We start from the raw sequence: 24,697 nt of genomic DNA on the forward strand, positions 1-24,697 counted from the left end.
CCAAAAAAAAGCGTTATTTCTAAGCTTTGATATAGTTTGTATTCAGCGTGCAAGGTCTATGCGCATGCTCCAAGTCTTCTTCACTGCTTTAAGTGCATTTCTGTGACAGAATTACAGTGCCACATAATGGTCTGGCGTGTATACTACATCATTTTGAGTCGTTTCAGTGGTTTCGTGTGGATGCAGATATTTTTTGAGACGAGGAAAAAAAAAGATCGGTTTAGGGTAAGCTCCGGCTTCGTGTGGATGTAGCCTTAGTCTATTAAAATGTCTTTAGAATGCCCCAGAATTCAAGAGTGTTCAAGTGTCTTCATTTTTTTAATAGTTTCAAATAACAGCATTTAACGTTTTATATTTTCAACATTAAAAACATTTTTATGCATCTGTAACTGCTCTTGACTGATTAACTTTAATCAAGTTTAATCTATATAGTTATCTATCTATATAGTTATATACTTATACATAAGATTACAATTTCTGTACCTGAAAATCTCCTGTTTAAACCTACATGAAAAACTTGAAAAGCACCATTTATTTCATTTATAAGTTTGTTCTGTTGTATGTATTTGTGCTATTACTCGTAATTTGATTATTTTATTACTTACTGTTTATTTGTTTATAAGTTTATTTGTTTATAAGTTTATTTATAAGTTAATCTAGTAGCTTTTGGTGTCATAACCCTATTTATTGAGGTTAAATGTAACAAAGACAACAAAAACAATAACTATGCTTTTTTTTATAGGCCCATTTTCTTGTCTTTTACTTTTATAAAATTTTTTGTTGTGGGGCAAGTGAAAATTTTGGCGGGGCAAGTAAAAATTTAAACCACTGGCCCAACCGGGCCAGTAGAAAAAATCCTTAGCGTTGAGCCCTGCATTGGTTCTTATCATAAAATATGCACCAAACAAATACCATATAAAAGACACTGCACAAAACAGTGATAACCATAAACACAATGTCCTGGGATACATGTTCATTTATAGATCAGTTCATCTATCAATTAATGCAGAAAAGTCTGTTTTGAGGACTATGGCTACTGCTTTTCATCATGTAGAGCAGATTCTGCATATTTGCGGGTCATAAAAATCAACCTTATCTGATGGTGTCCATGGTAAATGAGGCCCTTGCTCAGTCTGCTCCGTGGGGGAGGATTCTGCAGACCTCAGAGTGAGTTTTAAAGATTACTAAATATGACAAATAATTGTGTCTGATTTGTCTCAGTCATTACAGTATATCCAATGAAACATTACCATTAAAAATAAATGATGGTGTCATGTTTTTGCAGCTACATGTTTATGCTATTTCACTTCACCTTTCTCATCCATAGCTTATAGACATTGTATGCTCACAGATATACAAACAATAGACCTTTACTGCTGCATGACAACTGCATAAATGCTACAGCTAATTTTAGTATAACTCCACAACTAGAAATATGACAATTAGTTTAACTGTATTGATTGTTCATTTAGGCATGACTCAACAACGTGCATCTGAATCGACAACATACATTTAGCATAGCTAATAAAAACATTGCTCTTGAAATAAATTACTACTAAATATTATGACCTTGTTTAAGCAAAATGCTTATCATTTGAACTGTTATTGTATCCGTTCAAACAGCAATGATATACAATTGACCGCTAGCTGCTGCATAGACACGTGCAGTAGCTAACACTACTGCTTATATGATTCAGTGATTCGCTCATTCACCTGTTGACACGCTTGGTTAAATCTATTTAAAGATTGCTCTATTCAGGAATTAAAAGCCAGACCACACAATATGCGCAGAGATGTAGAACAAAAGAGCATTCACTTATCTTAGATGTTGATTTAAAATGCGTTCTGAAGCGTGCTGCAAACTGCTACAGTAAATACTGCTACGGCAGGGATTCCCAAAGTGTGGTGCGCGCACCCCCAGGGGTCCTTTTTCTGAATAAGACAATATTATGATTAAGGTGTTTACATGAGTTGCTTTTAGAATATTCCATTCATGTTCCCATTTTACATGTTATAGAACATAGATCGATTAATGGCAAATGTCATTACGTCCCCACAGCACGCTGTCCGACGTTCTCTACAGAATTTCACGTATCATCACCACACAGTTCGTGCCATATACAGTTTTGGGTGTTTTCATTTTTAATCTTACAAAAGCTTCAAGTGCAGTTAATTATTTGACATGCAATACGTGCAAATATATCCTACGGAGCCCGCACATGGCATGCAAGAATAAATAAATAAATTGTGTGCATGATTTACTAATTCGTTCCCTCGATTTATACATAGAGGGAAGAAATTAATAAATCGTTCACACGATTTAGCCCAGGGCCCAGGGCATTTATTTTCTCTCTCATGTGTGGGGCTCTGTAAATAGACCGCGGTGGATACAAATTCTCCAGCAACAGGCCTCCTTTACTTTAATTCGGCAACTTTTATTCATGCCACCGCGACAAACTCAGAGGTACTGGATGAGAGATGAGGTGAGAGGAATTTGATTTGTGGTTTCTTGCTTGACGCTTGCTCTCTTGTTTGCCGTCAAAACGGTTGACCACTGCTGTGTGTGTATTATGTGTCCCTGTGGCAAAATGCAGCGAAAACTCCCACATGACGTTAATAGTGTGATTAAGGTGTGTACATGTCTATATTACACTCCAATAATGCGACTAAAATAGGAATACTCCGTAATTCGATTTGTGTTTACTTCGAGTATGACTTTGACCCAGCCAGCACAGCTATGTGGGGCCCAGATGGGTGTCACCTGGGCAGCCTAACTGGGGCCCAGACAGTTTTGTCCATGGTTTCCATGTAGGCCCCACATGGTTTAGCCCAGATGAAATGAACACTGCTCAGTGTGCACACTACAGGCTGTTAAATGTAACAGAAACATGCTGGAGTTAATGAGATAATTAGGTGATAACGAGCAGAATCACTGAAGGACAAAGAAACAACAAGAACTACGACTTCAGCCACAGCCTTCGATGAAATCTACTGAAGATAAAAGACATTAAATCACTGAAGATCTGATTAAACATCTCCACAAACAGCTTTACCAGCTTCACTTATTACTAACCAGACTGACTTTATTTCTGACATTCATCTACAAAAGTTGTTATTGAGAATTACCAGAGGTTTAGATGTTGATGATTTGTTGAAAATAAGTTTGGTTTGATGTCACCGTGATCGAGGTCAGCGCTTACTTCAGTAAAGCAGTTTGACTCTTGACTGTTTAATGTTTCTCTGGCCGCTCTTGCTATTTGTTATGGCAAGAAAAGCAGAAGAAAAAGTGTTTAACTGCTGTTTGATGATAAGAATATAATTTTCATCATGTAGTGGCTTTATTTATTGATCTCATGAATGAGCTTTATATGAAAAATTTTTTTATTAACTTTGTGCTGGATTCTTTTCCAGAAAAACAAAGCAGTTGAATTTATCAGATTGAAATAATAAATCTGAAAAATACAATGCACATTAAATGCTTTAAAACACCTGCAAGATTTACTCACAAACATACATCAAGAATCAGCGTATGATTCTCAACAATGGTGACACACTTCATGCCGCAATGCATTCTGGGTGCTTCATACAAAACTCATCCATGGCTCCCAGAATGCATTGCGGCATGAAGCACGTCACCATTGTTGAGATTCATACGCTGATTCTTGATGTGTTTTTCAAGTTTTCTGATTCTGATGGTTTTATTGTAATTCTAGAAGAGATCCAGCACAAAGTTAATCACATTTTGTTCATATAATGCTCAGTCATTAGATCAGTGAATTAAGCCACTAAATGAAGATTTCATTTTTATCACCTAACAGCTGATCATTTGTTTTTCTTACCATAACAAACAGCAAGAGCAGTCACAGAAAAACCAACATTAAAACAGTCTAGAGTCAAACTAACTGAAGTAAGCGCTGACCTCGATCACGGTGACATCAAACCAAACTTATTTTCAACAAATCATCAACATCTAAACCTCTGGTAATTCTCAATAACAACTTTTGTAGATGAATGTCAGAAATAAAGTCAGTCTGGTTAGTAATAAGTGAAGCTGGTAATGCTGTTTGTGGAGATGTTTAATCAGATCTTCAGTGATTTAATGTCTTTTATCTTCAGTAGATTTCATCGAAGGCTGTGGCTGAAGTCGTAGTTCTTGTTGTTTCTTTGTCCTTCAGTGATTCTGCTCGTTATCACCTAATTATCTCATTAACTCCAGCATGTTTCTGTTACATTTAACAGCCTGTAGTGTGCACACTGAGCAGTGTTCAGTTCATCTGGGCTAACCCATGTGGGGCCTACATGGAAACCATGGACAAAACTGGCTGGGCCCCAGTTAGGCTGCCCAGGTGACACCCATCTGGGCCCCACATAGCTGTGCTGGCTGGGTGATTTGCATGTAAACAGGCAAAACTGGTTATTTCAGTAAGCTGATAACTGTGAGCTGTCAGCTTACAGGTGTGTATGTAAATGTGCTCATTACTGTTTCCTTAACAATCAAGTCACACCAAAGCACACCCTAGCAATCATTAACAGCAGGGACGTGCACAGGAATTTTGAGGGGCAGTTGCTCTGACCTAAAAAAAAGTCGGTGTGCACGGAGGGGAGGGGCTGTGCGCGCGCGAGTATGTGAGAGAGATGCGTGAGTGAGAGACGCAGGGAAATGAAATGCAGCTGAACGTTTGCTCTATGAAAGACATTGACAAAGACGAAAACTAAGGACATTTAATCTATAATTTTATTTTATTTTAGTTAGTTTTGCCAAACACACATTACAGTTTTGCTTAGTTATCGTTTTTTTGTAATGCCTCGTTTTTATTTTTATTTCAGTTAACGACGATGTTTTTTCCCACCTAGTTTTCGTTTTTTCGTTCGTTTTCGTTAACGATTATAACCTTACTCACCTTTACGACAACGTTAAGTCATCTCACCCGACAACCGCGACAATCTCCTTCTAGTGCCGCTCATGCAGGCTCAGCTCAGGTGCCGGTCACGTGCAGCGCTGCAGCCACGTAAACAGAGTTTGCCCTTCCACTACTGACTTTCATTTTCGGACGGGTGCCCGAATATGGAAGTGAATGAGGCTTTGCGATTTTTTTTTTTTTTTTATCTAGGCCTACGTGAAATTCTGCATCCATTGTACGATTTTTTTATTTATTTTTTCCCACCTTGGAAGGGCAACGTGAGTCGGGAAGGGCATATGGGCAGTTGCCCGGGCAACCTGAGCAACCCCCCTGTGCACGTCCCTGATTAACAGTATGGCCAGCCAAACTGACTTTTAATCATTCTCAGGATCTTGATATCAACAATTCAATTTTCACTAGTTAAAATGACCATTCTTTCAAGATATAAGGAATGACATTTTACTAGTAATGTCTAGGTTACTATTGTAACCCCCATTTCCTTGAAGGAGGGAACAGAGACATTACGTCGATACTGACAAAATGGGGTCTCGCCTGCGAGCCCAATCACCTCCAAATGGTAGAAAACAAGCCTATGGGAATTGGACCGTGAGATTTACATGCCGGATCCCACCCACCCAGCACATCCAGGTATAAATAGGACCGGCATACTCACTTTAATTCATATTTTGCTGATGAGCCAAGACAGTGATCCGGGTCATTCAGTGGTAGATCAGAGCTATGGCAAGGGGAAGTAACATCTCCGTTACCTCCTTCAGGAAACAGGGGATACATTAGTAACCTAGACATTCCCATTCAGTCAGTCACGTTCGACGTTACATCAATACTGATGTACAGGGGTCCCAATGAAAAACGCCATAGCAACTGAACTGTGCTACGAGTGTTGTAGATGCAGAGGCTGGCAAGCAACGGCGTGCCCAGAGCAAGTGCTACTCACAAATGTCGTAACCTACCCAGTGTCCGAAGTAACCAGAGAAAAGTCCTCCATAACAAAGGGATGGAGTAGACAGGGCCTTACTCTGGAGATAGTCGAAGCTGCTGTTCCTTAACCCAGGGAAGAGTGTTCAACTCAATTCCTATGTTTCAGCCATGACCAACGCTAGGGAAACATTCTCAGTGCCAAGGGAGGGGAACACTACGGAGACCACACCCTGCCCAATGGGAGGAAACCTGTGGAAATACACCTATGGACTGACCTTGGGGCAGTACGACATTTGGAAGATCTGTGCGGTAGGTCCTACCTAGTAGTGATGGGTCGTTCGCGAACGAGCCGGCTCTAAGAGCCGGCTCTTTTACGTGAACGTCGGGAGCCGGCTCACATATCTGAAGAGCCGACTCTATTTTTAAAAACAAAGCCTATAGAAATTCAATCATTATGTAATGAATGATTTAAATTTTATTTAAAACAATAGACTAATAATTCAAAGAATAACACAAAAAAATATAATTATATAAGCCTAGGCGCACACACTAGTGATGGGCATTCCGGCTCTTTCGTGAGCCGGCTCGTTTGAAGAGCCGGCTCGTTTCGTGAGCCGGCTCTTTAAATAATAAACTATGATTTTGACTATGATAGGTGTGAAAACAGTTCTAATTAAATTATTAAATGAAATCATACTCGCAATGTCTCACAATTTCACAAATTGTTTTCACACCTATCATAGTCCAAGTCATAGTTAAAACATTTATTATTTAAAGAGCCGGCTCTTTTCAGTGAGCTGAGTCAAACGAGCCGGCTCACAAAAAAGAGCCGGAATGCCCATCACTACTACCTAGCCAGGGAGGAAACACTGCAGCACAGAGACAGGGCAGAGCCGCCCAAGGAAAGACTCAGGTTTTCTCACAATCCGAGTAGCATGACTGTGGCTGCAGATGCCATATGCCCCAAGAGCCTCTGAAACTGCTTCAGTGGAACCGCTGTTTTCCACGTGAACGTATTTAGGCAGTTCAGCACTGACTGCATGTTAGTAATGCACTTTCATGTTGACAGGGCCCAACTCCATACAGAGAAAAGAGATGTTCTGCACGGGACAGAACTCTTTAAGTTATGAAAACGTTATTTTGGAATGTTTTCTAAACGTTCAAAATGTCCAGTTTTTTTAATGTATCAAGAATGTTTTTTCTTGGTTTATGTAAACGTTAGAGGAACATTCCATTCTATCATTTTGGAAATGTTATAAAAACGTTATTTTGTAATATTTTTGGAACGTTCAAATTAACTGTTTTTAAGAACGTTTTTTCTTGGTTATGTGAACGTTAGAGGAACATTCCATTCTATCATTTTGGAAATGTTATGAAAACGTTATTTTCTGAACGTTCAAAACACCCTGCCCCGCTAGAAATTTTACATTCCCAGAACATTCTCAAAACATCCCTACTGGTGTTAAGGATGTTGTCTAGTAATGTTCCCAGAACGTTCAGAGACGGTCACGATGTGAAGTTCTTTTAAAGTTTGGGGAACGTTATTTGGCGGACATTCACAGAACATTTAGGGAACCATATTTTAGTATTTTTTTTTAAAAACATCCCTGCTGCCCTTAACAAAAAAGTCAATTAATAAAAGTATCTGTTCAAACAAAAACTTTTTCTTAAATGTCTTACAAAAGACAAAAAAACAACAGCACATGCATGAGTTAATGTAACTGCTGTATCACTGCATCAGCAACTACACAGTTACTGTCTTTAAATAAAGCAACATGCAGTAAAGCATCAATGTTTCTGGATCATCACTGACCAGAGGTGTATAGTCCAGGGGTCAGAAAGTAGAAGTCCTGCCATATTTTTCATTCCACCCACTGAAGCAGTGTTAAAGTTAATGAGATAATTAAGTGATAAATTGAGTGATGATTGACCATTATTGAAGACACCTGATGATAACAAGCAGAATCACCAAAGGAGAAAATCACAATTTTTAAGCCACCATCATGGAGATCGGCGTTTCCTTTAGTTGGTTTCTTGACCCTTGACTTTTTAATATTAGATCTTGTTTGGGCTGTTAACTAAGTCGTAACAGCCAGACAAACAAAGACAAAAAGTGATCAGGCGTTGGTTATGTTTTCACATAATCATTATTTGACCTGAATCACTGAACTCATTTAGAGTCCAATCTCTGAGTTAGATTTACATTATTGATTACAGCAGCACTGCGGTTCTACAGCAGAAGATCAGCTTTTTCAATATAATCCAAAGGGTTTCACAAAAGTTGTTCTGAATAAAACAAACAAAAAAAATCTTTCTTTTAGGCACACACAGACATCAAGTGTCAACCTGTGAATCTCAACAACGGTGACAAGCAACATATTCTGATCAACAGATCAACTCTGAACATTAGAAAACAAGCTACTAAAAAGTCACATAAAAACAGTAAAAAATAAAATAGTGAGAATAAAGGAAATTACTAAGACAATTAAGTTCATAATTTATTCATGCAGCAATGCATGATGGGAGCCATGGATGAATTTTGATTGGTGGCACCCAGAATGCACTGCAACATGCTTTATGATGGCCACCACTGTTGAGATTCACAGGATGATTCTTGATGTCTGTGTCTCTTAATGAAAGCAATTTTTTTTTTTTTTTTATCAGAACACCTTTTGCAAAATCCCTCAGATTATATTGATAAAGCAGATCTTGTGCTGTATAATCACAGTGTTGCTGTAATCAATAATGTAAATCTAACTCAGAGATTGAGCTCTAAATGAGCTCAGGTTAAAGTACAATTATGTGAAAACATAACCAACACCTGATCATCTTTTCTCTTTGCTTGTCCGGCTGTTACAACTCAGTTAACAGCTTAAACAAATCTAATATTAAGAGTCAATGGTCAAGAGCTCAACTAAATCAAACACTCATCTCCACGATGGTGGCTTAAAAATTGTGATTTTCTCCTTTGGTGGTTCTGCTTGTTATCATCAGGTGTCTTCAATAATGCTCAGTCATCACTCAATTATCTCATTAACTTTAACACCGCTTTAGTGGGTGGAATGAAAAATATGGCAGGACTTCTACTTTCTGACTCCTGGACTATACACTTCTGTCACTGACTGAAGCTCAGGATCTACTCTCCAGCACACTAGTGACCCACAAAACTCAGATAACAGAAACAACATTAAACACTAACAGATCTCTCTAGATATCTGCATCTTCACTTATTACAAACTACTCTGACTTTGTTTCTTTCATACAAATCTTCTTAATGAGTTGTTGATGTTTTATCAAATTTATAAATGTCACCGTTATGGAGGTAAGCGCTTGTTTTAGTTCGGCTCCTGACCCTTTACATTTTAATTATGTTTTTCCAATTGTTGCAATTGTGTTTTAAAGCATTGATTGCAAAATAAATTGTGAGAAAAATCTGATTTGATTGCTCATTGTTGGCTTTCTCATTATACAGTGGTCTTTTTCTCTGGTCTCTGAATTTTGTATTTTCTTTCATGATATTATAGTCCAATGGTAATGTGTAAAATCCTACCATGCTTAGATATTTTGAAAGTTTTCATTATTGGGCAGAAATTATTCAAACGGTATCATACAGATTCACACAGACATCAAGATTCTGCGTATGATCCTCAACAATGGTGACAAAATTTTCAGATAAACACATTAACTCTGAACATCTCAAAACAAGCTAAAGATTTTGGAAATGTTCACAAAAAAGATTTTTGTTTAGTGTCACCATCATTGAGGATCGTACGCTGATTCATGATGTCTGTGTTAAAGTTAGAAAAAAAAAAAAAAAAACCCACCTCAAAACTCATCTGTATAAAGAATTAAATATAAAAAGAGCATTAAAAAAGCATTAATAAAGCATTAATAAAACTAACAGTTAATACTTTCAAAGCTTGAGGCTTTAGTGATGATCAGTGAATCAGGACACTCCATGATGACTGGACCACCAGCACTTAACAACTCAATTCATCTGATTAGAATCTCTCTTACATTAATTGCTATAACTAGCATGTTTTGATAACACAGTTAAAGCAGACAGAGAAAAACTAATGTTATATGTCAAGAATCACGAGCCTTTCTAGAGAAAATGCTCACCTCTATAACAGTGACTTCAAACTTTATTATTTTCTATAAAACACACATGCAGAAGCGATGTTCTCGTGACCTTGTTCAACTTTGCCTAAAAGTTCTCTAAAAGTGACAAAAATTCTGACATTTTACAGAACATTTGTGACATAAACGTCCTCTTTTGAAAGTGCTGCAGTTCAAGGTTCCTTATATGACTTTAGGGGGACATTCCAGTTTGGGTCATTTTATGGTCACATAAGAACGTTCAAAACATTGAACTTCAAAAACATTTAGCAAATATTAATAACATCATAAAGACGTTACGGCTACAGCAATGTTGTTCTCACAACGTTTTCTCTATATAATGAGAACATTCATTATGTACAGATTACAATGTAAGGACGCTTTTTATAAATGTTGTACTCAGAACGTATTATGACAACATTATGAAAACATTTAGCAAATAATAATAACATTAAAAGCATGTTCTGAGAATGTTATCCTAAGAACGTTTTCGCTCAACATTACGAGAACATCAGTCAAGTACAAATAACGTGATAAAGACGTTTCAAGAACGTTGTTATGAGAACGTTTTCACTCAACATTACGAGAACATCAGTCAAGTACAAATAACATGGTAAGAACGTTCCAACAATGTTGTTCTAAGAATGTTTCCTCTCAACGTTATGAGAATGTATTTTAACTATGAAAACATTATAAGAATGTTCTTGAAACATTATTTTAGAAATGTTTTTTTCTAACATTTACAAAACTTTAACATAACGTTAGTGAAAGTTATGGAAACGTTCCCTGTTAGCTGGGGTCCAACCCGGGAAGCAGAGCATCCTGAGGTAGAGGCAGTGAGTGCGGTGCACTCACATGGCTCCTGAAGGATGAGGCAGGGAGGCAGTGCGTCCTCGAAAGGCAAACTCCCTGCACTAGGCGAATGAGGATGTGGCTGAGAGTGAGGAGGCAGCGCGTTGTCAGCACAGATCCAGTATGACCCAGAGATTTTGGAAACTGCTCTTTTATTAAAAAGGTGGAACAGAAATAAAACGGAACACAGGATTTTCCACCCGGCCCTCTCCCGGGGTGAAGGAGTGGTGCCTTCACCGTCTCCTGGAACAGAGCAGTCCCCTCCATCTCTGGGTCACCCATCTCAGGGCTGCTTAGGAGGCTTCTTCTTTGAGGGCTTAGCAGCCTGAACAGGCTGTGTCGCCTTCCTGCAGGGGGCTCGGGGAGGACGGAATGATTCCGTTTTTCTGGGAGCCTGTACAGCCCCAGGGGGGCGCCCTCGGCGATGAGCAGGTTGGGGGCCAGCCCACGGCAGAACGGTGGCAGTATCACACTGGGGCAAGATGTGCTTTATGGCCTCCATCTGCTTCTGGACTGCCGAGAACTGCCGTCCTCGACCGAGTCGCAGAAGACGCCGGCCTGGGAAATGGGGGCGTTGAAAAAGCAAACTTTGTCATTGTCCTTCGTTTCAGCCTGGTCCAACCAGAGATGATGCTCCTGGACCACCAGGGTGGACATTGTCCGGCAAAGGGCCCGCGCTGTGACACTCGTCGCCCAGAGGGCGAGGTCAGTCGCCATGCACAGTCCTTGCAACAACTCAGAACTCACCCTTGCCCTGGCTCAGAACTACTGTTGTGCAGCTCTTTTAGAGTTTTTGCCTTATGGACCTGCAAGATGATCATGGCATGCAGGGCGGAGGCCACCTGTCCAGTGGCAGAGTAAGCCAGGGCTGCTGTCATCTTACTTGCCTTGGACGGAATCCGATTCTACCTGAATGACCACCACGGAGGGTGGAAGTTTGGCGTCCTCATCCTGTCCAGAGTACAAAAGCCCACTTTCCGATGTAGCGATCGACATCAGATCCTCATCCAGAACACCGAATGTGATGCGGGGCACCTCAATTGAGGGAGCCGCACCAGCATCTGGCAAGGACCAACCAGAGATTAACCCTTTAAGATGGCGCTCCCATTTGCGTGTCTCTCTTTAAGAGCCAATAAAAACTGAACCCATGTAGGTAGCACAAAATTCTTTTTGCATACAAAACCAGAGACTTTACACGTCTGTGTAAAGTGCCTCTAAACTGGAGTTTACCGCCCATGGGCGCCATCTGGTGGCGAAAAAATGAATAACACTCTATACAACTATACTAGACTGTATATATATATATATATATATATATATATATATATATATATATATATATATATATATATATATATACACAACTATATATTTATGCTATGACCACAGAATTTGAACCAGATGTAGGAGAGCATCACCAAGAAAGAATTTTTATCCAATCTTATTGCCTTCCTGAGTTATTTCATGTCAACTAAAAAAAAATGAAAAATTATTAAAAAATATATATATACGTTTTGTCTTTTATTAGCAGTTTCTCAGAAGGAAAATGTCCAAATGTAATGTAATTTACATTTTCTAAAAAGTGTTCTATTAAATGATACCTACCTTTTGACTCTCATTGCTAGAGTTTTGGAGTTATGAGTCTTTACTTTTGTGTATGTCGCTCAGAAAAAAAAGCCTTCAGGTCTTAAAGGTTTAAGAACTACATTGAGCAAAACTTCTCATCTTTGAATAATAAAAAACTGTGGAATTCTCTGAGATTCTCCTTCGAGGCAGAAAGCAATGAAAATTGCTATTGAGAGGAAACTCCAAATAGCAATTAAAGTTGCAGTTTTTGCTCTTTTAATTCTTGGAAATTTGTACTCTTCTTAAAGGTGAATGGATTAAGAACGATCAGTTGTGACCGCTCGGCTCTGAAGCAAAAGTATGAATGAAAGTGAGTATGCCAGTCCTATTTACACCCGGATTTGCTGGGTGGGTGGGATCCAGCATGTAAATCTCACTGGCCAATTCCCATTGGCTTGTTTTGTACCACTTGGAGGTGTTTGGGCTCCCAGGTGTGACCCCATAATGTCAGTATCGACGCAACGTCGAACATGACTGACTGAATGGGAACAATGGTAATTCTTGATATCTGGAATTTCATTTCCACTAGTGAAAACATGAATTCTTCATATAAAAAATAACATCACTCATAGAAATCATAGTCTTGATTAAAAAAAATTATTTTGCCTAGCAAAAACTATTATTCTTTTTTTATTTTATATAATTTGTAACTATGTTTTCACTTATTAAATATCACAATGATCTGCCATTCAAATTTAATTAAAGACATCAAAAATGAGTTTCTCATATTCAAAGTCAAGGCAAACATAGCAGCCATATATTTCTTAATAAAAATATTATTATAATAAAATTAATATTATTATATCAATAATTACTTTGTTACTAGTAAAAATATGAGAATATTCGGATGATTTATAGGTATCAAGAATTAGCATTTAAACTAGTGAAAATGTAATTTTGGTATCAAGATTTTTTTTCACTAGTTGAAATGCTAATTGTAATCTGTAAATGTATTTCAACTTGTATAATTTGGCACTTTTGAAATCAAGAATTGCATTTCAGATATAAATAAATGAGAGAATAATAGCAGATATATGGTTTTCCTTGATCATTGTCTTAGCATATTAAGCCACATTAAGCTGTTTTAAGTGTTTTAGAATGTCCCTTCTTGTGTGATATGTTTTAAGTCATCTGAGGCCATATGATAGCTTCATGTGAGATAAGACTGAATCATAAATTCGTTATCAGCTGAAAATCTTCTCCTCCACTGTAGCTTTTATATCTCCTTCATGCTTTAAACCACAGTCACAAAACAAACACACTTAAATTTGGGTCTGTTTGAACTATACTTGTGAAGCAGAAGAGAACTAGAGATAGTGGCTAAATATCAAGGCTTGTAAATGAAACTCTGCTAATTCAAGTTCCACAATGATCCATAAAGATCTCCAGTGTGCCCTTGGGTGTTAATAATTTGAAGAATATTACATAGTAAAATCCCCAGAATTAAATCAGCTCTGCTCAGAGTACATATGGTCCCTCTCTAAATAGTGTTAAAGTAACACTGAAGCAGAGTTAAAGTTAATGAGATAATTAAGCAATTAATAAGGCTGCGGCTAAAGTCAGTTGTAGTTCTTGTGTTTCTCTTTTCTTCAGTGATTCTGCTTGTTAACAGCAGGTGTTCATCACTAATGCACAATCATCATTTAATTAATTGCTTAATTATCTCATCAACTTTAACTTTGCTTCAGTGTTATTTTAACACTATTTAAAGAGGGACCATATGTACTCTGAGCAGAGTTGATTTAACTCTGGAGATTTTGCTGTGTACTTAAAGTTCTGTTGTTTTGTGATTAGTTCTACAAGATATGTCATTGTAATTATTTTCTTTTTTAAACATTATAAAACTATTTTAGGAAAGGTCCTAGTTTGTGTGGAAACAACGCAGAAAATCAGTCTGACAATCTGTAACTAACATTCAAATGGAGTATTATACAGTCTCAACCAAATATGGTGCTCGGATTGAACTCCAGACTGAAGTAAAAGATAAACTCTTTAATCTTGATGTTGTTTTGGGAAATATGTTTGAAGACTGGGATACTGATCCTCAGCTTGTCTTGGAGAAGGAAGAAGAGTTCTACAGAGGAGCCCCACCACAATGGCTGAACTTCTACTGTGCTGAGAGAAATCATACACCTTTTGTTAAGAGGGACATATACACAAAAATAACAAAACTTATACAAAAGAAAAGAAAAATAAACTGTAGCACGTCCACTATTAATCTCTTTCATCAGCCAGGCAGTGGAGGTACTACACTGGCAATGCAAGTTCTCTGGGACTTGAGGAAAGAGCTCAGATGTGCACGAGTAATTGATTCAGTATCAGATTCAAAAGCAATTGCGCAACAAGTAATACATCTGTTTAATGGGGTTGCTTCACAAATCCAGAACACAGTCCTACTACTTGTGGACAGAGAGACAGACACAAATGAGGACATGCAATTTATCTCTGACTTGCAAGACAATCTGACAAAAAAATAAAAGAGAGCAATATCAATGCAAACATTCCTGTGGTCATCATTTTAAACTGCCTTCGAAAAAAGAACAAAACCGGAAAGGAGAAACTAATGTTGTGTACAAGCCTTTCAAAAGAAGAGCAGGACAATTTTAATGCTAAACTTACAGAGATTGCTGAGAGACACGACAGACACAAGGAATTTCATGGTTTTAACATAATGCAGAGGAATTTCAGCCAAACTTACATTACAGAGGCCTGTGAATATCTCAAACCTTTAAAGACAAAAAGGAGACCTCGCAATGCTCAAATGCTGTCTTTTTTGGCTTTGATTAACTCATATGTCCCAGGTTCATATCTTACTGAGAACTTGTGCCTGGAATTTGTGGATAAGAAAAATCACATTTCTGGCCGTCCCACTTTGGAAAAACAAATGGGAGCCTTTGCAGATCTTCTGGTGATATATTCAACACGTTCTGGAGGGACCAAATATAAGGACAGATGTATACGAATGGCACATCCGATGATCGCTGACAAATGTCTACAGTTACTAACCGACGCTGGCGTAACCTTGAGTGATACGACTATAAAACTCATCTCACACTTATGCCCTCAAACAATTCCCCCTTACTTGGTGAAAACAATCAAACATCTGCTTACAAAGCGAGAAAAATATCTGCCAAACGATGAGAGAGAAGAAACACTTCACAAGTTCTCCAATCTTATCCAAGATATTACGGAGAAAGAAAAAAAATCAATGTGTGAGGGAGTGTTCAAACATGCAGCTAAGAAGCTTCCACAGGATCCATTTATTCCACAAGCTTTTGCACGTTTTTATTACATCAAGCAAACAGATTATGCAAGAGCTGAAACCTGGGCGAAAATTGCTATTAAGATGGAACCAAATAATTCTTTTATCAGAGACACACTTGGACAAGTCTACAAAAACCAACTGAAGAACCACAACCTTGAAATTCTTTCTAGAAAGATTTTACAGATTGGAAAGCAAGCATTTAAAGCTTTTGAAGAAGAGGCAGAGATCGCAGAAAAGGAACTAGACCCAAAGATGCAAGAGGACGGTGTGACACACGTCTCTGCTGTTTTTAATTACAGAGGGCTTTTTGGCTACATACAGGTAGCAAACACGATGTTCTACAAGCTAAAAAACATTAACTCAGAATGGTCCAAAGTGCTCAGACAGGAAACACAGTCTCCCAGTTTAATCAGCTCTGAAAATTGCAAAAAATACCAATCTCTCCTCACAAGCTTAAGGCAAAGAATTGAAGAGAAATGCAATTTTTTTGAGACCTTTCTAATATACTCAAAGCCAAACATTGATAAAAATGAACCACAGTACATTTGGACAGACACTGCCAAGTGCTACGAAAATTATATAAAAGAAGAGGAACAATTCAGCATGTCTTTTGAAGGTCTGCTTTCCGCTTTAAGCCACATCACAAGTGTTTCTGACCTGGAGCAAATCACAGAACAATGGAGAGAGATTTATATGAATTCTCAGTTTGATATTGATGCTCAAAACTACATTCTCGCCAACATCATGTTGAGTCAGAAGTCTGCAAACTCTGAAATACTCAGACCAGTGCCAGAGCTCCAGGACATATTACAGAAACTTTGGGGGAGAGAGAACAAAAACAGAAGCCCAGAGTTTTACCTCTTGGTCCTTTTGCTGTTTTGGCATGATAGTGCAAAGAAAACCAGTAACACTCCCGACCTTAAAGAGTGTGTCCAATACATGTGTGATTCATATGAAAGAACCTATCAGAAACACCTTCGCTCTCGCTACCTTGTTCCTCTCTTCTTCCTTGGGAGCGGTGGAGGATTGCAGAGACTTGTTCATTCCTCTAGGAGTAACCCTGACCACTTTTCTGATGAAAGAAATCAGATTGAGATCACCCGTCTCCTCACTGAAGAGCATGAGAATGCTGAAATCGAAAGTCTTCAGCGTATTGAAGGGGAGATTAGAAATCATAAGGTGTTTGCTTTTAGAGGTGGAAACCAAATTGAAGTTTCACCCCACAATCAGGCCAGTGTGTACAATAAAGACCTGGTCTCCTTCTACCTTGGCTTTACCATCAGAGGACCTGTTGCCTACAACATCAGATATGTCAAGAAATGTAAGTATTTTAGTATTAGTTTGTGTAGCAGTTTGTCTTTCTCCCTCACACACTGTAATGATTCATCACACAGGCTGGGATCCATTTGCATGCTTTTAATGATAAAGGGTAGTCGTACAGGCAGAGTCAAACAGGAGCAGACAGGAATAACAGGGACAGGCAGGGTCGTGGTCAAAATAACAGGCAGACAGGTCAAGACAGGCAGTAATCACTCACAGGTAGTTAGAACAGGCAAGGGTCAGAGGCAGGCAGCGATGGATCAGTAACAGGTAACAATAGAGTCAGCAACAGGCAATAAGACAAGGAACTAACACTCAGAAATGTTCACCAAGGCAAAACAAGACTTCGCGATAAGTGGGTGTGTAGGAGAGTCTTTTATAGTCCAGGTGATGGGTAACAGCTGGAGTGGAAATCAGTCCAAGGCACGGGCTTATGGGTTAAATGTAGTGTGTGTGTGTCAGTATTCGGGAGAAGGCTCCCTCCGATGGCCAGAGGAGGGAACCAGTTTGTCTCGGAACCACAGCATTAGTTTGTGTCTAAAATAAAATATTTGATTCTCTTTTTCTTGCAGCTGCTCAGTTTGTGGACAAACACAAGGAGAAAATCATTCAGCAAGTCAAGAAGGTGGATTCTATCATAGATGACCTTCGCCCACTGATTGGCACTGAGCAATACTCAACCATCATAGCAGCTTCAACAAACGAAGACAAAATGAGACAACTATACTCTATTATATCAGCAGGATATGAAATGAAGGACAAATTTTACCAGAGCCTTTTAAAGTATGAGAAAGAACTTATTCACCTTTGGGAAAGAGAGTTCCAGTGAGTTGTACAGCGTGTTGTAATGGTCTAAAAGCAATATTTGATAAACTTCAAACAGTGCTGCACTGTGCTCAACAAATTATTGACTCTTAATACTTCTCTTTTTAGTCCTAAAAGACTTTAAGATCATAACTATCAGTGTATTCAAGTTATAAGCATGGGTTCCAATTATGGTACATGGGTTCGATATTGTTATAATGCTCTTTGTAATGATTTACTGAGTACTTTCTTTCTAATTCTATGTACTAAGTAGCTCATTTTTTAAAGAAATTTCAGGAATTGTATAAATCGATCAGTTAAAAATGTTTCATAAACAAGTAATTTGCTGTTGTAGTAAGACTGCATTTATTCCAATAAAAGCAATGTTCCATAAACTCTCTTGGTTATACTTTGAAACAACAACTGTCACGTTGGGTTGTAGTATTTAATCGCACGACAAAGGAGATATCAGGACTCTTTAATGGAGTAAGCCAAACAAGTAACAGGAGAAATAACCAGGAAATAAAATACAAAACACCACGTACCGTTAAACAAAGCTAGACAAAGAATGGACTGAAACTGAAAGCTCAAATACACAGCAAACAGGAGTTAACAAGACTAAATTAACAAGACCAGTGGCGATTTCTTTAAGACTGCAAGGGAAGCTCGGCTTCCCTTATAATGTCACAAAATTAATGGTCAAATATGTACTATTGTATTAACATTTTATTGACTAAAAATGCGTTAGAAAACGTTCATCTCAAAGACGAGTTCGTTCAGAATCAGTTACATATAGCAGGTCGGCTGACTCGATTTCCTTCTCATACATTCCCGCAGCGTCACAGTGCATTTCCCTATTGAAGACCAGCGTCCATTGACTTCAATGGGGCTGCTTTGAACGGTTTTTTTCAGCGCTTCGAAACTAGACGGTCATTGGATAAACGCTGCGATTATGTCCCGCCCACAGATGCTCAGCGTCTCTGGGGGTGAATGGGGAGTGGGCTGGCCCGGACTCCGAGCTTCTGCGTGATGATTGGAGGGTCTGTCGAAAGACTGCATCTCCTTTTGACTGACAGCGATTCTGTACTATAAGGAATCACTGAAGCTATTCGCGCTCAGTCCCATCGCGGATTTCTCAAGTTCAGTCGAAATAAAAACTGCTGCAACCTATTTCTTTGATATTTGCTTGGCGAAATTGCTTGATTTTCATCATACATTTCACACAATTATACACCACATTCCTTGTTTCAGTTTTACAGAGTTTAATATTTTTTTTTTAGATCGTTCATTCATTCATTCATTCCTTCATTCATTCATTGAGACAGGTATTTCCAGAGGAGGCCTTCCAAAGTGTCCTGAAAAGTTATGGCCATCACTTTGATTCAGGAAGACTGAGGTCAGAACTTCAAGTCCTGTATTCAGATCAGGACTTGCAGGGTAACAGGGGAAAGCTGTGTGATTACTTGGTGTTCCTTAAAGACATGGAGTTGGACAGTGCAATGCCTCAGCTTTACAAACTGTTCTCATTAGTGGCAACAATTGGAGCTACATCTGCAGGTGTAGAAAGGAGCTTCTCCTGTTTAAAGCGACTCAAGTCCTACACCCGAAACACAATGGGCCAAGGCCGTTTAAGCAGCCTAGCTCTGCTGGCCATTGAGAGGACACTGGTCAAGTCACTTGAAAAGACTCCTAGTTGGTACGACAGGGTCACAGACCATTTTCTTGAAAAGGAACGTAGGGCAGAATTTACTTTTAAATAAATAGACAATTTTATGATGTAGGCCGAAAATGAGCTTCCCCTCTCTGACAGACCAGTAGCCGCCACTGAACAAGACACACCTGAACTGAAGACACTAATTAATCAGTAACCAAGGAGACAAACAGGGAGGCACACAAGGAAAACTGAAACAATTAAAAACTAGAAAAGTGACTATGAAACTGAAAGGATTAGTCCACTGTTAAATACACTTTTCCTGATAAATTTACTCACCCCCATGTCATCCAAGATGTTCATGTCTTTCTTTCGTCAGTCGAAAAGAAATGAAGGTTTTTGAGGAAAACATTCCAGGATTATTCTCCTTACAGTGGATTTCAACGGCTACCAACAGGTTGAAGGTCAAAATTACAGTTTCAGTGCAGCTTCAAGGGCTTTGAACGATCCCAGATGAAAAATAAGGGTCTTATCTAGCGAATCGATCGGTCATTTTATTGCCTTGAACGTACTTTCTGCTTCCGCATTCTTCATAACGCTTACGCTGAATGCCCTACGCCTTCCCTATTCAAGTTACGGAAAAAAACGAAACTGGCACCACAATCTTTCCGTAAGTACAATAGGGAAGGCGTAGGACATACAGCGTAAGCCAGGGATGGGCAACTTCAGTCCTGGAGGGCCACTGCCCAGCAGAGTTTAGCTCCAACCCTAATCAAACACACCTGAACCAGCTAATCAAGGTCTTCAGAATTAGTAGAAAGCTATAGGCAAGTGAGTTTTTATCAGGGATGGAGATAAACTCTGCAGGACACTGGCCCTCCAGGACCGGAGTTGCCCATCCCTGGCGTAAGCGTTATGAAGAATCCTTGAAGCAAGGTTATTATAGTTTTGCATTTTTCATTAGTTTTTATTTTTATTTCGTTTTGACTTTTTGTTTTCAAATTCAGTTTAGTTTTAATTAGTTTTTAAAGTGGGTTTGCTAGTTTAGTTTAGTTTTTATTTTTTGAAAATGCTTAGTTTTAGTTTAGTTTTTATTAGTTTTAGTGTTAGTTTTAGTCTTTTTTTGTAATTTGGGTTATTTGTCAGGGGCAAGATTCAAAAAGGTCAGAAAAAGTATTGTGTAATAATAACATAAATATCAAACAACAAAAACATCATACAATTTTAGAAAATATTAATTCAAAAATAAAACCAGTTCATAAAATGTACATATGGGCACAAATATGTAAACAGTCTCAACACTCCGCAGTAAGTGCAAAATGTGTAAGTGACGTGTGCCAGTAAAAAACCTAAAGAGCCAACAGACTAAAGAAGACATACATGAACCGCCTATTCTATCTATGTAGCCTATTCAACCCATTTTTAAGCCACAACAAGACATTTCTGTCAGATTGTCAGGGAGCTCAATCTGAGAAAAGAACATGACAAATAACAAAACAAACAAAAAAAACCTTTAAATACAGCTTTTCAATTTTTTTAGTGTGTGTGTGACACCTTCAGAAAATTGCCAAAAAATCTACCAAAAATCTACACATCTTCTATACAGAATTCACACCCTATACAAATACCACAGCTGTACAATTTTCACACCCTATACTAAATTTACAATAGCCTACTCGTCTGGATTGAAGCAGCAAACATTCAGTGTAAAGGCCAATTCACACCGCACCGACAAACTCGTCTGTTGGAGTTTGATCGGATCGGTGTGATACCCCTGTTGGCGTTGGTCTGAGTCGGTTTTCACCAGACTGAACATGTTTAATCGGCGTTAGTTTGGTAGTCTGAGCATCCAACAAACTGCAACCAACTCTGACGTAATCTGACCTGACTACGAACCGTTGCCATGACGATGAGGCAAGTCCCCTGCAAAGACAGCTGTTTGATCGCGCCTGCGCCTCACGCACACACAACAAAGCAGCGGGAATGTGACATCGCAGCTTGTTCGTTATAAAAAATAAAATACAGTTAAAAAAATGAAAACATACAAAAGCTACAATAGTCCACAGTGCAATCCTTGCCATTCAGCAAGAGCACGTTAAGAGAGGTAACGTTAACCACCATGAGCAACGCAGTTTACCTTCAGTGACACTAAAACTCTGTAAACTTGATTTTTTTCTAACAGTAATTTTCATTTTGGGTGAACTATGCAAACACATTTGGATTGAAGCAGCAAACATTCAGTGTAAGAGTAAACAAATGACATTATTTAATATTTGAATCACAGCTTATATAGTGTTTTGACATCGACAACCCAAGTGCATTTTACCTCAAACTTGCGTCTAGTTAACGTGCTGCAATAGCAATCGCTTCTCGGGTCGACATTAACACGCTGACAAAGTTATATTCAGAATTAAAAATATTTTTATACCACTTTTTAATGTGTGTTTGTGTAAAGGTGTTCACGAGATACCAACCTTTAGCGAACTTGCTTTCAAAGTCGAACACTCGTTATCATGGAGACGCGGCGTGCACTGACGGGAGGGGCTGTGTGTGTGTGCGCGCGCGTGTATGTGAGAGACGCAGGGAAAGGAAATGCAGCTAAACGTTATTTGCTCTATGAAAGACATTGATAAAGACGAAAACTAAGGACATTTAATCTATAATTTTATTTTATTTTAGTTAGTTTTGCCAAACACACATTACAGTTTTAGTTAGTTATCGTTTTTTTGTAATGCCTCGTTTTTATTTTATTTCAGTTAACGACAATGTTTTTTCCCCACCTAGTTTTCGTTTTTTCGTTCGTTTTCGTTAACGATTATAACCTTGCCTTGAAGACAGGGAGAAATCATGAAAACAGATCAAAAACAATCTCAAAACAGACATAACCCTGCCCACTCCTGCAAAGGTGCGTCCTCGTGCCGTACAAAGATAGCCCAACATAGGAGGGAGGGCGGGGTCTCTGGAGGATGATGAGGAACAAACAAAAGTCCAGGGGGTGGGAGGATTGGCGCCCTGGAGGCTGACTAGGAGAGTCTTAGGCAGGGCGGGAAGCCTCCAGGGCGGTATCTGTGGTGCAGGGATCCAGGGAGGTGCTGGCAGCTCTGGGAGCCACCAGGGTGGCTCTGGTTTAGGAGGCCATGGTGGCGCCGACAGTTCAGGGGGCCAGGGCGGAGCCACCAGTACAGGGAAGGCCTTCTCGGTTGTAGACAGGTAGCCCTCCGCAAAATTTTCTTGGGCAGAGCTACGGCTGTGTGTGCAGCCCACACACACCAATGAGCCAGAGCCATGATGGTCAATGTTGTCCTCAAAGGGATGGGCTCTGTGGCAGTTCCTTGTTTGTGGAACTTCTTTTGGAGATCTGAGATTTAGAGTTCTGTCTTTTCATCATAGCAGATGAAAGGAACTCCTGATGCAATGAGGAGTCTGCCCTCATGTTTGGCTGCTGATCAGTACAACTGTACTAACCAATTCTGCAGAACTGCGAGGAGGAGGCCTTGATACCACGGCTCCAATTCACTCACTACTGAGCAGACTCTGGCTCCAGGATGTCAGTTACATATTGGGACATTGGCGGCTTCACTTCTCTACAATGTGAAGTGAAGGTGTGTCATCCATATATTTTTTCGAGTCTACAGTCTGGACTTACATAGATCATGCTCTTGAACACTTACGGAAAAAATGTAACTGGCGCTGCATTTGTAGAATAGGGAAGCCGTAGGACATACAGCGTAAGCTTTTTGAAGAATACGAAAATGCGGTTTTGGCGGAAGCACTCGCAAGGCGATCATTTGTTTATATAAAGCATATACATTTACATTTTTTTCCGAAAATGACAGATCGTTTCTCTAGATAAGACCCTTATTCCTCGTCTGGTATCGTTTAAAGCCCTTTGAAGCTGCACTGAAACTGTAATTTTGACTTTCAACCGTTTGGAGGCCATTGAAGTCCACTATAAGGAGAATAATCCTGGAATGTTTTCATCAAAAACCTTAATTTCTTTTCGACTGAAGAAAGAAGGACTTAAACATCTTGGATGACATGGGGGTGAGTAAATTATCAGGAAATTTTTATTTAAAAATCACACTAATCCTTTAAGCAGCAAGTTAGATCTCCAGAATGATCTCACTCAAAGATGGACCGATGCTAATTCAACACACACTGAATCAAATTAACTCCTGCCGGCATGAGCCCAACTAGAGCCGATGTGTAGAATACACCATAAAAACTAGCCCGACAGACACTCACTGATGGCCTGGCATTGGCTGATTTTCAGCTTGGTGTGTCACAGGCCTAAAATGTCTTAATGGATTTGAATGCAATGTTTCATTAAAAGACAACAAAGCTGACCAGCAATAGCAGCCAGGAAAATATCTGGTGTATTATTGAGCTGTCAATCTGTGAATGTTATCAAAGACACATGATAAGTAAGAGTCTAGTGGACCTCTGATTTGACTTTTTGATGGATTTAGTATGTTATATGACTGTAAAGCTGTTTTATAGGGCATCAACTGTGAGATTCATTTAAAGCAGGACAGGAAGAAACTCTTCACCTACAAACTAAACACAGATGCATTAAATACCCACTCTCACCAACAAACTATTTGTCCACCCAACAGATCAAACCATGTTTCTGAAGAAACCCAACCACAGCAGGTTTCAGTTTGACTCAGAAAATGAGACGCTCACAATGTGAGATGGCAGATAGTATGAACTTTTTTTTTTTTTCAGACTTTTCACTGAACAATTGAAGAAAATGTTTCACACGGTTGCTCTGTTCTGTTTGTGCTGTTGGCGTCTGATTGGTAAGTTATAAATATATATTTTTGACTTAATATTGTTGTGAATAAATATTTTTGATACTTTTTGCAAGTATTGATGGTGTGCGGGATTTCCTTTAGTTTTTTATTTTATTTTTGACATTATTAGTCTTCTCTCCCATGCACCTTTCCATTACCTGGAGGTTTGCGATTGTAATTGTTTATTGGCCTAATATCAGTAACATTCTTGACATATGTTAGAAGCAATGGAAAATAATGGGATATGCTATAGTGAATGTAACTTCAACTAGTGGATACTCAAAGAGAGTGAATCCTCCATTAAGCCACTTTAAAATCTCAGACCAGGCCCGGTTCTTCTTCTGGTTCTTAAAGAAGTTACAGTACAAAAGATTACGTGTTATCCCAGAATGACAAAATAAGAACAATTTAGTCCGATCATCCT

The 24,697-nt window shown here is 38.8% G+C and overlaps 1 protein-coding gene across 1 annotated transcript; it reads left to right on the top strand.

The window, feature by feature from the left end:
• Window positions 1-14,162: 14,162 nt before the first annotated feature.
• Window positions 14,163-18,211, top strand: LOC125253205 (sterile alpha motif domain-containing protein 9-like). Its single transcript, XM_048167074.1, has 3 exons — window positions 14,163-14,905; window positions 15,172-17,023; window positions 17,595-18,211. The coding sequence occupies exons 1-3, from the start codon at window positions 14,357-14,359 to the stop codon at window positions 17,849-17,851; spliced, it is 2,658 nt and encodes an 885-aa protein (XP_048023031.1). The 5' UTR covers window positions 14,163-14,356; the 3' UTR covers window positions 17,852-18,211.
• The last annotated feature ends 6,486 nt before the right edge of the window (window positions 18,212-24,697 follow it).

This window comes from Megalobrama amblycephala, linkage group LG2, assembly GCF_018812025.1.
Source record: "Megalobrama amblycephala isolate DHTTF-2021 linkage group LG2, ASM1881202v1, whole genome shotgun sequence".
In the NCBI taxonomy this organism is placed as follows: Eukaryota; Metazoa; Chordata; class Actinopteri; order Cypriniformes; family Xenocyprididae; genus Megalobrama; species Megalobrama amblycephala.

Coding starts and splice junctions, on each gene's coding strand:
- LOC125253205 (XM_048167074.1), top strand. CDS start 14,357: ATGGAGTATTATACAGTCTCAACCAAATATGGTGCTCGGATTGAACTC. Junction 14,906..15,171: donor ACTTGCAAGACAATCTGACA/AAAAAATAAAAG, acceptor AAACCTTTAAAG/ACAAAAAGGAGACCTCGCAA. Junction 17,024..17,594: donor CATCAGATATGTCAAGAAAT/GTAAGTATTTTA, acceptor TTTTTCTTGCAG/CTGCTCAGTTTGTGGACAAA.